Source organism: Buteo buteo, chromosome 9 (genome assembly GCF_964188355.1).
Source record: "Buteo buteo chromosome 9, bButBut1.hap1.1, whole genome shotgun sequence".
Lineage (NCBI taxonomy): Eukaryota > Metazoa > Chordata > Aves > Accipitriformes > Accipitridae > Buteo > Buteo buteo.
Window position 1 is genome coordinate 656,517 of NC_134179.1, and position 16,474 is coordinate 672,990.

The window sequence follows — 16,474 nt, forward strand, 5'->3', positions numbered from 1 at the left end:
GGGAAGAAAGCAGCAACGTTTGTCCCACCCAGCCCATAGGAACAGGCAGCTTTCGCGTGGGAGGGCAGCAGGGTTGAGGAGCAGAGCCCCGAGTCACAGCGGAGCTGACACTGGGAAGGGCAGTCCCTGCCCTGGAACTGTCACGCTCCGAGGTCGTGTATTCCAAGTGACGGCCTGGAGAGGGCTGAGAAGGACGCAGGAACACAGGATTGAGGTGGAAATTTTGGAGCGCAACTCTTTTTGCCTCTAACTCCGCGTAGTTTTAACTACCAGTGCTACCACATCAAAGCGGCATCAAGCGGCGGCCAGAGCCCCTGAACTCCCAGTACCGCGCAGCGCCAGCGCTCTCTCCCGCGCTCAGTTAGGCCAACATCGCGCAGAGCTTTTCCTCCAAAAAAAAAAAAAAAAAAAAAAAATTAAAAAAAAATCCCCAAACCCCAAAGCAAAATAATTTCTGCCAGCCAGCCTGCGTTCCTCCTATCTGCTCCAACGCCCGGCCCTGCTCAGCGCATCCCCCCCCGCTCCCGGGGGCTGCCTGCCGCTCCTCTCCGGGGCTGCCCCCGCCCGCCCGGAGGCGGCTTTAACCTCGGGGGGGGGGAAGAGGCCGGGCTCCGCGGGGCCGGTTTCTCCTCACCGCCCGCCCGCTCCTTCTGCCGAGTCGCCGGTGGCGGCGTGGGCTGCGCCGGGCGCGCACGTGTGGCGGCGGGGGTGGCCCGGGGAGGAGGAGGAGGAGGAGGAGGAGGAGGAAGGGGGGGGGGCCGGGCCGGGCGGGAGCGCCGAACGGCGGGCAGGGCTGGGCGCGGAGGAGGGCCCTGCCCCGGCCTCGGCCCCCCGGCGGGGCGCTGGGCGCTGGCGGGGGTGTATGGCCCTGCGCGGGCGGCGATGGCTGCGTGGTGGTGATGGCCCAGCGCGGGCAGCCCGCACCGCACGCCATGGCTGCCAAAGAGGAGCTGTACAGCAAAGTCATCCCCCGGCGGAACCGGCAGCACCGAGCGGGGACCATCAAACATGGCTCGTCGCTGGAGATCCTGCTGTCCATGGGCTTCCCCAAAGCCCGGGCGTAAGTCGCCGTGCGGGCCCCCTTGCCCCCACCCTCCCTCCCTCCCCTTGTCCTTTGACGGCCGGCGAGAAGCGACGGGCGCCTTTCTGCTTCGCTGCTCCGGCCTGGGCGGCGGGGGGAGGCGGGATGCGCTGCCGGCGGCGGCCCGGGGATGCTGTCCGGGATGCGCCCGGCCGCCTCTCCCGGCCGCCGCCGCCGCAGCCAGGCGGGAGCGCTGCCCCGGCTCCCGGGCTGTGAGGGAAGGGGGCGGGGGGGCGGCAGGTGCCGTCCCGGTCTGCCCCCCCTCCACCCCCGCGTCCCGGCCCCGCCGCCCGTGGGAGCCGGGGTGCTGGAGGGGCCTCCGGAGCAGCGCGCCCGCCCCGCGTCGCCGGCAAGTTCGGGCTCGCCGGGGAGGCGGTTTTTTGCACCCCCAAGTGGAAAGGGGAGCCCGGCGTTCCTGCGCTTGGAAAAGAAGAGAGTCCTTGGCGCGGTTGCTTCGGCTGACTCGGTCACCCGGGAGATTCTCCTTAATCCGCGCACGAGTCTGCCGAAAAGGGACGGAGCGGTAGAAGAAAATTTCCGTAGTCCGAAGCGGTGGGGTTTTTTCTTGCCCAGTTTAGCAATGCCCCGGTGTAATCTCCTTGCATGCGCTTATGCTTTAAATTAACGAGGCAGCAACATAATGATAACTTAATAATGACTCTCCCGGTTTTAAGCGTAGTGACTCCTGAAGTGGGACCGTGCGCTTTAGGGTGCAAATGAAGCCGGCGGGGATTTGGGTGATTCCTTGATCTGCTTAAGTTTTCCTTTTGTCGTTGATACCCATCAGAAGTCAGTGGTTTTGCAGCCTGTCTTTGTGCAGTTTTTTTCTAAACATAGGAGATACACACATGCAGTTTTAAGGACACGTGTCATCTGTGGATTCATGAGGTTGCTGTGGATCCACTAGCACGTACAGAAAATCTAATGCGTGTTTTCCACTGTCCTACTTATGCTCCTGATGTCTGTCAGTGATCTATAGTTCTCTATTGAAATCAACATACAGCTTTTATATACAATGAATGCCAACAGAGGTAGTAGGAGTCTGGTGACTTACTTCATGCTCTGCTTGTTTGGAAAACCAGATGTGCATCTTTCAGTGTAGCTAGAGAAAAAAAAACCAGCTTGATACTATGAATGAAACTAGTTATTACCTGTACAACAGTGCCATCAAGGCTGACAGTCAGCCCTGGTCTTACCTAACCGTTAGCTGAGGAGCTATGTCTATGGTTCATATTCTTGCCCAAGAAAACACTAACATTTGACAAAAAAAGGACCCGAAGCTTCATCATACGAGACAGGGAAGGTTAAAGGCAGAGAGCAAGCCAGAGAAAGGGGTAAAACATCCCCAACTGCGAAGAGTACTTATTGCAAATATAACCAGCCAGATGGGTAAAACTGTCTTGATACTAAATTCAAGATACTGCGATATAACCCTGTTTGACAACTCAGCCATCTGCTGGGCGGGGGACCACTTTCCCAATCTGAAGTAGCAACTAGTGCCTCTATTCCAGCCTGCTGGAAATACTACAAATAATTCATCATTAAAATTCAGATAAGAAGAAAAACGGAAATAAAACCAGCAACTAAGTACTGCCACCAAGGGTACGCTATGGAACGGCACACAGGTTGGGAAAAGTGAGAGATAGGGACTGCATGGCAAAAGGACATTCCCTAAAGGTCACTGCCTCCCAGAAGCTGTTTTTTAACTCCCAAGCACATTACTCTGCAAGTGTGAGTGAAAGACATTACCGAGTTGCCAGGGAGGTAAAAACACCCTGTCTCCCAAAGTCGGTATTGAGAAGTAGCCTTAGAACAAAGCCCTTTTGAGAGTCTTCTCCCCAAACTCTCCCAACCCCTGTTTTCTATCCCAAAGCCACAGTTACAGCAGGAGACAGAGAATTCAGTGAAAAGGCGCATTTCAGATCTGTGCCTGTAGATCCTGCATACAAATACAAGCCAGGCTGATACTTAAAAGTGGTGACCATCTGTTTGGGTGGCTTGTGCAAAACACAGCTCCAAGTTGTCAGACTAGTCTGTCAGGCGTGTCACAAAATGCCATTGCTGTTGGCATCAGTGGCCGCCTGGCTTCTTCATAGAGCCAGGGGGGATTGATTGGGGCAGGGGACAGAGAGGACTGTTGAAGCCAGGGTAAGAGATGCAGGAGCTACCTGGAGATCCCCAGAGTGCCGCTTTCAGATGTGGTATGGAGACAGTACCGAGGTCCTGGAGAGTATTCACATTGCCTAGCTCTCAGCTTCTAATTCAGCTCGAGTAACTTCACGTACCTCACACCCGTACTAATGGACAGCTTTTGTCTCTTCAAAACTGAAATAGTTAATTATTTGATAGTACTTCTCCATGCTTACAGTTTATAACAGCAATAAGAGCTCAGATGGCCAGGATGATCCTGGGCTTGCGCTGCTGACAGGAACCGAGGATTCTCATGTTCATTTTATTTTCCTGGTTCTGTGTTACTTTGGGCAAGCCGCTTCCACCCTGTGTATGCTAAAATAATCAAAGGTGAAAGACTAAATATGATTTCCAAGTATTACTGGATGGTTAGTATAGCCTAGCTCAGTTAAGGGTAGAAAACAGTATAAGCCAGGCTGAAACCAAGAGAGGATGTCACGGGCGTTTATGCTTCAGGTATCAAGTGCAAAACTGCCATGGATCTTTTGTTCAAATCAAGGCATTATTAAATAAGCCTTTATTTGTCAATCCTGTGTGTGGTTTATGGGGGACTGGGGATACAGGGTCCATCAAAGAAAGACATACCCTTCCTTTCCGAACAAAGATAAATTAAGAGCAGGTATTGAAATTAACGGAGCTCCACCGATGTCGATGTCCCACAACACAGACTGAGACCCCGGAGGTTTTCCCCATTCCCCCGCTAAAGTCCTTGTCGGCACAGTTAGAACAACAGCTCTATCGTGTGCTCCTGGACAGACGTCTGTCTGTCTCTTTTCCTCCTTCCCAGCAACAGCTTTAATTCAGCTGGGCTACTCTAAATTACATGGTGATGCAGTGATGTACAAACCACCTTTGGATGCATTTACCTGTGGATGACAATTGCTCAAACCAATGTAGTATGTCATTGCTTTGGACTATTACTGTGAAGAGCTGTTCTATTTTGGGTTTTTTCGTCAGCACACAATCATTATTTTTTTATTTTGCAATTAGCCCATTATATTACGTACTGTCTAGTCACACAGGAGAAGGCTGTCCCTATCCCGAGTGGTTTCTGATTTAAACAAAGGAAGGAAGGCAAAGGTGATGTTACGATTGCCATTTTGCAATTTGGGCACTGAGGCAAGCATTTTACCCGGGGTCACACAAAAGTCTAACCAGATCCCTAGTGTCTCAAGACCCTGAACACAAGAACAGGCTTCCTCTAGAAAGAGATTTCACACAACTGTTATTTCCCAGTTGAAATATTGCACCTCATCTTGTTATGGATCTACTGTCAGTGGTTGCACCCACAGATCTAATCTGACTGCCAGCACCTCTCATTATTGTGTGATAATCCCTATATAGGTGTTGATAGTCTTCCTGAGAGTAAATAGACGGGGAACCACAATGTAGTTTACAGACCATTGAAACCACAGGGGATCCCTTAAAACTGTTATGCATGTACAAGAAATCAAAAAAATCTATGCATAACATGCATCTCTGTAAAATGGTAAACACAGGAAAATTTAATGATGGACTGCAGTTTCTTTCAGGATGGAAGAAGGCCTTTGACCAAAATTAAATTATTGGAACTAATATAGGAATAAGCAGTTGAAATGCTCTAGCCTGTATGATGCAGAAATCAGCGTGGCTCCAGAATCTGTAAAATTTCAGTGATTCACAGATATTAAAAGTTTCGTGTCAGAATTGAAACTCCTCCAAAATATCCTCAAAACCAGAAAGTTAAAATTCTAGTATGAGAAACAAATCCTGCTTTCTTTGTTTTAATTCTGGGTGCGCATATGTGCACGAATACATAAATATATAAAATCTAAAATGTTACTTGAGTTTCTGCATACAACTCTGAATTCAAGCTGCAGCCCCGAGGTACTGTTTCAGAAGAGATACAGACCTAGAAAAGTGAAGATAATTCTCTGGCCTCTGTCATTACTCAAACTGGGTAAATCACTGTCCATAAACAGAACACTTAAATTACAGGCATCATGCTTTTTTGGTTGCCGTGCTCTGAGTGATAAGCGTAAGAGATAAGCGCTGTTCTTGATACAGGTGGCAAAGCTTTCCAAAACTAAACTGATGCTCCTTCCCATCATCTCAGCCTGAAAAAGGGGAACCTTCTTCTACAGACAGGTCCATAATGTTGGTTTAGTGCGTAATGCTGTGCTCCTGGGTGCATCGGCTGACGCTAGACATAATTGCAAATACTTCCTCCTCAAAAAAATGGGATAGACAGAAATATTGTAGAGTTTACCATGAATCAACTTCACTGCTTCCCCTATGCTACGCATTTCCTCCTTCCTCCCTCTCACAAAAGACCACCTGGGTTTAACTCTGTGTTCATGGGCATGAAGAGGAGTTAATTCGCAAAGCTGTACTACCACATTTCCCCTGGTCCTGAATAGAACCAAGCCAGGCTGATTTTGATTTCGTTTCTCGGTAACTATGAGAATTTAGGACTATTAACAGTTTCATTATTCTCAAAGAAAAGAAGCTGAGATCCAGTTTACAAACAGTAAAATCTTCACTTGTGTTTTGAAAATGTTTTCTAGGCTGCTAAAACATGTTTTGCCTAGTAACAGACGTGGCAACATAGCAGTAGTTCAGCACAGAAAGGCTGCAATGTCTTTCATTCCTCTAGGGTTTGAGCTGGATTTGGGAAAATACTGCATGGAAAATAAGTGCTGCAGATAAACTTTTGATTTTGAAGTGGTTTCTGTTCCTTCATGGCCTTGCCTTCAGGGTACTAGTTTTCTGCACTTGGCTGAAATTCATCTTACTACAAAGGACCATCCCGAAACGTAGGCATCCCGTAAGTCCCACTTGAGCCCAAGCTTTAGAAGGGTTTTCATAATTCACAGGGACTTGTGTTGGCCCAGGGTGTGGAGGGAAACCCCATCCCAAGTGAAGAAGTTGATGCGTGGAAATGTTTCTAGAAGCAACAGTTTAGGCGGCTACATTGAAAGTGGATTTCCAAGTTTGTTAACAGCACTGGAGGAAATCTTCAGCTATGAGAATAGAAAATCCAGGTGGTGTAGCTGCAAGGGCTTAGGCAAAAGCTTTTGTCAGAAGTTGAGAGGCATGCAGCTCTTTGCCCGTGCCGGGGTTTAACGGATGAGATTCTGCATTGTAACTTGAGCAACAGTTTGAGCAATTCACTGGTCTAGTTCGTGTATTGCAATTCCTAGGTTCAGCACGGAGGCCTCTGAACAATTTTGTACATCTGTGCTGGAAGGGATTCAACAGGTTTGCACTGCGCAGTGGAACATGGATACTGTGATTGAGTTAGCAGCTGCCAGGAGGGTGCACTGGAGAAAGGCTTGAGCAAACGTACATTTGGGACTGAGTCCTGCGGCTGCTCTGCATATGGATTTTTTTTCATCGGCTTTATTGCAGATTTCTGCTGTGGGACCGAGAGGTGATTGCTGCAAGTATTCAGACTGTTACATGCCAGCGGCTCCACTGTCTTTGGTGTGGGGGAGATCTCTATCAGACAGTTCCTTACTTTAAAGATTGAAAGTGATAAAACATAGAGGGGTCTTTATTTCCCCTGTATAGTCTGGAAACTGAGGCACAGGGAAGTTTAGATATATACGTCAAATGTGTAGTTAGGCTGGCCCTTGCACCTAACTCTGTAGAGTTTCAGTCTATTAGCTTAATCACAAGACTTAGATATCTGGTCTAAGTAGAACATCTATTTCCATGACATTGTATAAAATTTTCAAATGGAGAGAGACCTTCTCTTATCAGAGACTGAAGAAGTCATTCCTGTGATAAGATCACACTCTAAAATGATAATGGCAGGAGTGGCACTCCATGTTACCTCAGTGATTCAAGATACTATATACGTAACTGCCATTAATCATATCTCAGAGTTGGGAGAAGTGGAACAATCAGATATTCAGGTCTGATATTGACAAACAAAATGCTTCTGCCACAAACATCAAGGAAATGGTTTAAGGACAGAGCATCCCTATACAAAGACTGCTCACAGTAGAGCCAAGGTCAGCGAGTCACTGCAATACTTGCTGCGTAAGTGCTAGCTGCCCAGAAGGCAAGCTTGCACAAGTTCAGGGGAGGAAAAAAAAATACCAACACCTTTATAGTGCCTTCACACACCGTGCTTCGTTGGGATCTCATATTTAAATGTCTGAGTAGCATCACCATATGCAGCAAGTTCCCGGTTCGGTGGCAAGTCAGCCAGAAGACAGCAATCCCTGGATTTCCGAGACGTGTTTTTCAGGGCTGTCTAACTTTGACAAACACTGTAAGAGCTGTCAGAAAGTTTCCTGGTCCCTGAGTACTTAGTTCGTTTTGGTATTGAAATGACACGGTGACAAGAAAACATTTGCTTGTGCTTCTCTCTCCCTGATGATTTTTTTTGTCTTGGAGCAAAGGGCCTGAACTTGATCCTACCCTCTAGACTAGGAAGGAGAGGAGCTTCAGAAAGTGCACCTCAGACCCCACATGTCACTGACAGAGCCTGAAAAATTACTTTCTGCCTTCTGTGTCAAAACCCCAAGCAGTTAATAACTTGATCCTTAGTATGCAATTCTCTTTCAAGCTACATATCAGTTTGGAGTAATACAGATACCAGTGTTATCTTCTCCTTTTCTGTCCCTTTTTCTCTTGCTTCACAGACCTGATACTTCTGTCAGGGCCCAGTTTAAATTTACTGGTGAGATTCTCAAGACAAAGTCTCGCTAGAGAAGCTCATGATTTCAGATATCCAGCATGGACTATTTGAATGGAGCCTTGTTTGCATAAAATGCTGATTAGTCTTCCCCCTTGGAGGCTTGGTGACAGTGTTGGCCTGTTTCTGCAGAATTCTGCAGCACTTATAAAGCCCTCTGGAAGTTTACTCCTAGATTACTGCTGCCACTTTGCTATGCAAGAGCCGATGCTCAAAGGGCGCTGCCAGCCCTCAGGACCTCCTGAACAAATACGCTGACAGAAGTCAGGGGGGAATTCTGCTCTTTGAAATATCATGAGCAAAAGTTTCAAAAAAAAAAAAAAAAAAAAAAATTGGTGCTTTTAAATGTCAAGTGCTAACCCTGCTGGCTCCTGATGAGACTTGCGTTAAGTCACCTTTGAAAGTGAAGCTTAGGCTCCCAAGTCTTGCTCACACTTGAAAATGTTGCCCTAGGTTTTAACTGGCACTCATAGTGGATTCACAGCATGTGTTCTGCAATTGCAAAAAGAATAGAGACATCCGTGTGTGTCTGTACTGCACCAGTCTAATTATCCTCAACAAGCAGAGTCATCAAAAGAGCTGTAGTTTAGCAGCTGACAGTGTTTTGGATTCCATCACCAAGACTCGCTGCAGGCTTTGTGCATTACAATGGGGTGCACCGCGGCGCCTGTGTCTTACTCACCCCCTATATAAACAGACCTGAAAAGAATAGGCCTCGGCTTTGCTTGGCATTATTCCGTCTCCAGCATATCCTATGCTGCCCGGTCGTGCACAAAGACTGAATCTAGAGAGCAGTGTAAAGTGGAGGGGCAGAAAACAACAGCAAGAAATAATGGGATGGGTTGAGGGAATTGCTCAAGTCACCGCAAGAAAGCACCTGACAGCCTGCATAAACAGTGTTTTAGACATCTTGTACCTCTTGTCTATGTGCTGCCCTTTCAAATCTACTCTCCCAACACTTCTCCTGGAGCTCTGACAAGTCCCGGCAGCAAAAGGTGCTTTTTAAGGTACTCCCAAACACCCGCAACTCAGGGTAGGCAGCTAAGAGATGTCGATCTCTCACACCTGGGGAGCAGGAGCCATTGCTCCTCCATTCCCTGGGAAGCCTCAGCCTTCCCGTGTTTTACACGGGTTCCCAAAAGAATAAAGATCAGCACAGAGAGCAGAGTTGCACGTGCAGATATGGCAATATCCTGACGGGTATCATCAGGACCTGAGACGTTTCCGTCCCCCACCAAGCAGCTGCGTTGAATTTAAACAGAAAGCAAGCAACTATAAACTGGGACCTGGAATGAGTGACGGGAGGTGTGTTTGATGCCTTTGCTTTCCCCAGACACCAAATTCAAGTCCTCGAGACTGACTGAAGTCTCCTGTCATTGCCAGCACGAATACCTTGCAGGCCAGTCCCTGTCAGCAGGAGATTAGCATGAAAATGCTGGCGAAAGGTTATTCACGCGGCTGAGCAAACAGCAGCCCTGAGTAAACGTTGGGATATCTGTCTTCTGTGCTAGAAATGCAGAGGCATACCCAAAGATGGGTAACTCTGATAAACACCCTGGCCTTCCATAGCCTGACATCGAAAGAAATTTTAACTGTATTTCGCTCACACCCATCCCCCCCCCCCCCGCTATTATCAAACGCAAGTCAAGTGCCACTTTTTTCCCTTTCTTGTAGTATTAGCTAGGCTCTGCAGTTCGCGATAGCGCGGAATTAATCATTCGTGGTTGGTGACGGTGAAATAATCACCAGTGTAGAGACGGGTGTGTTTCAGAGAGATTTTTCATCTCCTGATTTGTAAAAATGACTATTTTCTTTCTCCTCTACCTAATGAAATATAGCAAGTTCTTACACGACGCAAATCTCATTAATGGCCTGACTCAGCAAAGCCCTTGAGCACATGCTTCTCTTGAATGGCTGAGATTAAGACGTTCGATACATTTCTACCAAGCTTGAAGGGCAATGCATTAAATGGCATTGGAAGTACCTGAAATAGATAAAGTGGTACTGTTTTACTTCTAAGTGGTTCCTCACTTTATTGAGAGCGATTGAATCAGTGTCATGACGCAAATTTCAAGCCCCAAGTTCATGCTGACGTGAAACACTAGTATTGTTTTTCCCTTGTATGGCACCAGTGAGTAGAAGCCTGATTTTTATGCACCACAATCCTGTTGTGCTGGGGGCTGTGCAAACAGAAAAGGAAAACATCATCCCTGCTGCAAGAGCCGGCAATCCAAATAGGAGCCAGAAGGTGCAAATGCCTGGAGAGGAGGGTAAGGAGAGGCCACACGAGGAAGCAGACAGTATCATCTCCTGCTGACAGGCAGTGATCCCATCATTGCCTCCAAAATCCTTTACTCCCAGTTGTTACCCATAGTTACAGCAAGTTAGATTGATGGGTGAAATTCACAGCTGCATGAGAATGGCAATGTTATGAACAGCTACTTTGAAATAAGTATCAGTTCCCATTTTACAGACAGAAAAATTTAAAATGAGACAATACATCAAGTCGCTTGATGCCAGAGAGGGCATCTTAATTAACATTTGCCATCCACTTGAGACAAAGGGCACTCCAGAATTGCAGACTGTAAATGGTGTCAATGATGTCCTGCTCCCTTGTTCTACTATTATATTGAATTTATGCTTCACAATCAATATTTCTTTCTGAGACTAGCTGCCAAGTCCTAGCAAGTGTCAAATCACAATATATTACCCATGGATACATTGCAGTCAGTTCTCCCAGGCACTGTTCAAAGAAATCTCAAACTAAACAAGACTTGGATCTGGTTCATATTCACACTAGTCCATGGGCAGTGCAGACAAACCTTGGAGTAAATATAACTTACAGCTGCACCTTACAAGACACATTTATGTTCCCTTTACAGTCGCTTCGACCCCCTCCCGTAGCATAGCTGTATCATAAATGCATTCATGTTCTAAAGGGCAAAGCCTTCTGGTAGTGTATATCAGCCCAGCACCATTTACTTTGTTGGAACAACACTAATACAGGCCGGCTGAAGATCTCACCCAGAAATAACCCAACTTTCATTGCTTTCATTGCTCATTGATTTTTAGAGAAATTGGGTTTTTACACCATTCCAGTAATGCAAAGAGTCTGTGTATAAATAAGAATCAGTACCAAAGCCTCTGGGAGAAAAATAACAACCACAGGTGTTTCTTGCCCATTGGCAGCACATTTTTATGTTAGGGCCGCAGAGTCTTTTATAAAAAGAGTGACTCCAGCTCTGTGCCGCAGCACAGCTACCCGCTGCCCAGCTGCTCTGTGCTGGGGGAGCACCGGGGCCGCCCAGCGCTTTCCAGAGCTGGTGCACGTAATAATGTTTTCTCGGGCAGCGTGGGTGCAGCTGCCTCCCCAGGTACCCTGATTATTTGGGTCTGAAACAACATCAGCCAAGCGTAGCAGGCTGGGGAGAGGATGAGTCAGGATGGGTCCACAGAGACCCAAATCACGCACGCTCCCTGCAGCGGGCAGATAGCTTGTGCCGCGGTGGCGCAGGACAGCTGATGCTGTTTCCTTCCAATATTACAGTGATTACAGGCTCACTGCTCCACAAACACCCGTTGTCTGTGCTGTTTAACCCCCTCGCTCCTCAGAGTTAGCCCTGATGTGGACAAGAGGCCTCCCGTGTGGGGTGAGTTGCACAACTGGGACCTCTTACACCAACCTGGAACCAGCTGTGTGGGGGTATTTTAAGTCCCACTGACCCACTCCCCCATGGTACTTCCTCTTTTCTCCCTAAGGTAGAATTTTCTCCTTGCAAATGGGAAGATCGGCCTTCAGAAGAATTCTCCATTTCATCACCCAGCTTCCCAAAGAAGCTCATCAGATACTATCTCTGAGAGAGGATTTAAGTCCCTAAGAAGACCCTGACTTTGGGGGTCTTTCCGACTTCCACCACTTCCTGCCCCAAAGCTGCTGATCCTTATCGGGATCAAAGGATTGTAAGCCCTCGGGAATTCTAAGGGGGAGAATGGCGTGTTAGAAGTGCATGGTGTGACTGGGGTTTTGTTTGATTCCCGTATGCCTACCAACAGTTGACAGCCACCGTTCGTACAGCCTTTAACTCCTTTGGAAGTGCATCGCGCAGAGAGAGACTTCGGCTGGTGCTTCGCCCCTGTGATTTCAGCCTAGGCTGCGTCTTAGTGACTTGAGCACCCCAGAAACGTGTCTCGCCAGGCTTCTTGTGTGAGTCAGCCTAACCAAGGGCAGCCTGCTGTGAATCTTTTCATGTTCTCCTAGGAAACTCCTGTGACCAGCTGCTGATTTCTTTGCTTGCGCTTGGTGTTTAGATAGGCCCATCTGCTGCAAAGTGAACTTTAAAAGGGTAGAGCTAAGGCCGCCCAGCTAAAACGTGACGACAGGCGGGAAGAAGTGCATAGGTCTTTTGGGATGACGCAGAAACGGGCTGCAAGAGCCTGAGGCCAGATTGGCAGAACTACATTTGGAAGTAGGTACTGGGATCCTTTGGGCTTAGAGATCCCTTAGCGTGGCAACAGGACTGCCATGTCTTAATGATCTTTCCTCCCTCCATTCGCACCCCCAGTCTCTGTTCCACCAGTCTGCATGACAAATGGAGATAAAATTCTCCTGTTGCTGTGGCTGCCGCGGCCTCATTTCAACCATAGGACTAAGAGCTTGCTGAGGTATCATGGGACTTTCCTGGACAACAGCTTAAGAATTTTACATACTTGCTGTCACCAGCTTGCTCCAGGGGAGAAGGATGGCAGAGATGTCATTTCAGTCCTTCCTGACAGCCGGTGGGGTTATGCAGATATGGGAAGGGATGAGGGCAGGGTATGCCAGAGCATGCGACCTAACACACCCTGTCTTACTTCTGCGGGAGTGAGGGGCAGTGAAGAGGACACAGTCACCAGGGTCTGTTTATCATCCTCTCTGTCAGTGGAAAAACTTGTCAGATCTAACAGGAAGCTCAAGTGAGCAACACAGCGAGAGCCGCTGCAGAGCAGCCCACCCAGCAGACCGGCTGCTGGCTTAGGAGAAGCATCTGCCTCGGTTCTTTGCACCACGGCCGGCTTCAAGGGCAAGGTGCTGCTTTCTTTCGGCCTCAGGTGCCCATTGGTGGAGGAGTATAGTAACTCCCTGTCTCACAGGTGTTTTGGAGGATAAATACATTAAAGATTGGGAATATAGAAGTGCGAGCTTTGATAGTGATGGGGCGTAGGGGTTGTATATGGACCACAAAAAGGGCATGATCCCCCCCCCCCCGGATCACCAAAAGCCAAAAAAAACCCCAAAACCATTACTTAACAGCACACAGGAGAAAGTTGTATTGCTGGGTTTTTGGGTTTTTTTAACTTGCAAATGAGAGTTGATTAACCGAAAGAAATTTGCTATGAAACCTGAGTGCTTTGCTGTGTCTGGAAACCAACCCCTTTTCAGAGGTCAAAAATGGATTACCTAAAGTCAGCAACCAACTTGGAAAATCTTGGCTAACTGATGCTCAGTGTCTCTGCAAATTAAACGCCTCCCAACAAGCATGAAAGCATTATAAGGTATTTGCCCGAGGACACAAAGAGAGTCTCTGGCAGTACTGGGTTTAGATCTCAGTAATTTCGATTTGCCATCAGGCCATAAATAACACAAAAATGTACTCTTATGTGGCAATTAGATACTGTTCCAGGCACCTAGCTCAACTTTCCACCTACTAAATAGTATTTCAGTTTTGCTGCAGCATATCCCCAAGTCTTACAGGGCCTTTGATGTGACTTTCATTACAGAAAGACATGAAATTTTGTGGTTTCATAGGTTGGGTGTAAGTAATGGTAAGGAAGGAATCCTTTTTCCATGCTGCTTTATCTTTCCCTTACTTGCAACACGTTAGTTTTGAGTGTCAGGAACATGCAGTCAGTTTATTTGTGGAGCATCTTTCTAATCACAAAAGTATTTGAAGCAGTTGAACAATTTGGATGAGATTATGCAAATGGATTGAATGTTGTGACTAGATAATTGTCCCTTTGCCTCAAGGTATGCGTCAAAGCAGAGACAAGTTTTTGGTTGGAATGAAAATTCCTGAAAACTACGGCTTTTTTGTTATTGTTATCAGTGGTCGGTGCAAAAACAACCGGTGAATCCTAGACGCATCCCATCTACACCCTGCAAGGTCTGGGCAGAGTTGTTTCCACTGCTGAAGAGTAGTTTAAGGTATGCCTAGCATAGAAACATCCCTGCAGCCTTTGCAGTTTAAGGCAAGTGGAGCTTTGCAACAGCACGCTAGGCAGCGGGAATGTCGTCCTTGGAACAGCACGCTCTGAAGAATCACACAGGTTTCCACAGGCTCCCCCGCCGGGCCCCATGTTCAGGGAGGAAACCCGGATGAAATTTAGCTGCCAATCTGGCAAAGGATTCAAACATGTCGCTCAAGTTCAAACGCGTGAACAATTCCATTGGTTTTAACTGAGATTACTCAGGCACGTAATTGCGCGGCTAGCTTGTGGCCTTTGAAACAATTTTGCTTTTAAATACTGTGGCGCAGGGTGGAGCTTTGCTGATAGTCCTTTGCTGCTGTTGTTACCATTAGCTAACTGCCATCCCACATTAGAAATGCTCGATTTGGTTATCTGGATTAGTGTCTCTAATTTCATTTCCTCTTGGGTGTTAATCAAGAGGGTTTTTTCTCTGATGTGTATATGTGCATCCTGTTTGTTCTGAAATGTGCAATTCCATTATTTGGCTCTAATTATTGCTGTACCCGCTGCCCATGCTGTTGCCTGTGTCCCTGATCTACCTCTTGTAAAGGAACAGAGTTTCAAGCACAGACATTGCCCCATAGTAACTGTGAATGGTCTGCCGCCCACTGCAATGTAAGGAAGGCGGAGAAATTTCCAGTGACTTACTTTGCCATCAGCAGGGTGGTAAGTGTTATTGCTATCTCCATTTCACAGACATGGAAACTGCAAGTGCAGAAGGGTTAAGCTTCTGTTTTCAAAACTGGCTTTCATTTTTTCTGTTTTAAACATGGAAAAACAGGCATGTGTGAGTGCTCACACATCCAATCCCAGATGCATCACTCTCACCATCTTTGAAAATCCTTGCACAACTGAAATAGAAGCATTCAAAATCAGCACCTGCTTTTGACAAACAGAGTCTATGTAATTTGTCCAAAGCCAAACTACCAGTCCAACTTGCATATACTGCCTGGTATGACATGTCTAACATAATCTATGAATTCAGTAGCTCTTTTCAAAGGTGATTAGGGGCTAGGTTTTCAAAAGTATTTAGGCACCTAGACACACAACAAGTCCATCTTGTTTCCAGCTATCTTTTTTAAAAGAAACCACAGGTACCGTCCTGCCCTGGTCCCCATGTGAAACCCATGACCAACCCAGGATGCGTTCAGCCATCACCTTCTCCTGTTCGTTCTCAGCAATTTTCTCAGCACCATCTTGGCTGCTACCACACACCAGTCTGCACTTCCCTGCCTGCCAGATTTTGCTGTACATCTGAAATGGCTCCACTCATACCTGTGGTGTAACATTGCATTAATGTGGCATATAAGTCGCAAGAAAAAGAGGCTTATATTCTACCTTATTCAGGTTAACCTTTGTTTTTCAGCACTAGTGCTTAAAATCTTCTAACCGCGTGGAGGAGGGAAGGGGATCTAACATCTAACAGAAGAGCTTTCTTTAAAGATGTAGATTGCATTATAGGAAATGAGAAGCAATAATCAAAGGAAGTTCTTCATTCTCATTATCAGTTCTCACCGTCTTGTTTCTTGCAGTAGAGTACTTCTGTCTATCGAGCACAGCCCCTCTCAATTCTCTTCATTAGAGATTGGAGCCTGCCTGCATCTCATCATCGCAACCTCTGCACAGCCACAATCACCTTCCCCAAGCCAGCATGGATTTTGCCTTTACTTTTAAACAACTCATTTTCAAACCTAGCAAAAGACGCAGCTCCTTTCCCTCAAAAATCAATCGCTATCAAAGCTTTCTTTTGTCTAGCCTCATTCAGAGCATGCTGGCTTGAAGAGGAATCATTCCCTTGGATTCAGCAGCCTTTGAATCTGGTTGTAAGCATGGATTTTCCTCCCTCCCTTATGTGCTAGTGATATCCAAGTCATCTATAAACCAGCTTCAGCCAGGAAATGTGACTAGCCTGGCCAGTGAGATTGGCATGGCTTCAGCTGGTCAGAAGACCAGGCTGAGAAGAGAACATGTAAATGTTTGCACTCATTGGTGACAATGAATATTCTATGCCGATGGCTGAATGGGATCTATTAAGACATGCAGAGAAGGACATTTAGGTTCCCATCAAGAAAGCCCAAACACATGTTTACATGCCACTGATTTCAGTGAATGGGTCGGACTGAGGTAGAGAAATATTTTGCTCTCTCCCTCCCTGTGCAAGCTAAGCACGGCCGGCAGCCTGTCAGATGAGGAGTAGTTTTCCCACTTTGCATGTGTTCAAAATGGCTGCAAAAAGCAAATGGCAGGAGGAAAACCAGCCCTCTGGGTTTCAGAGAGCAGCGTGCTTTACT

General features: G+C 47.0%; 1 protein-coding gene across 2 annotated transcripts in view; it reads left to right on the forward strand.

The window, feature by feature from the left end:
- The first annotated feature begins 776 nt into the window (after positions 1-776).
- UBASH3B (ubiquitin associated and SH3 domain containing B) overlaps positions 777-16,474 on the forward strand; it is a 74,506-nt gene continuing 58,808 nt past the window's right edge. The window contains exon 1 of one of the 2 annotated variants that reach the window (XM_075034815.1): positions 777-1,060. In XM_075034815.1, coding sequence (XP_074890916.1) covers positions 900-1,060 — 161 coding nt within the window. In that variant the 5' untranslated portion in view covers positions 777-899. The remainder of the gene's footprint in view (positions 1,061-16,474) is intronic. The other variant, XM_075034816.1, reaches the window with a different exon arrangement.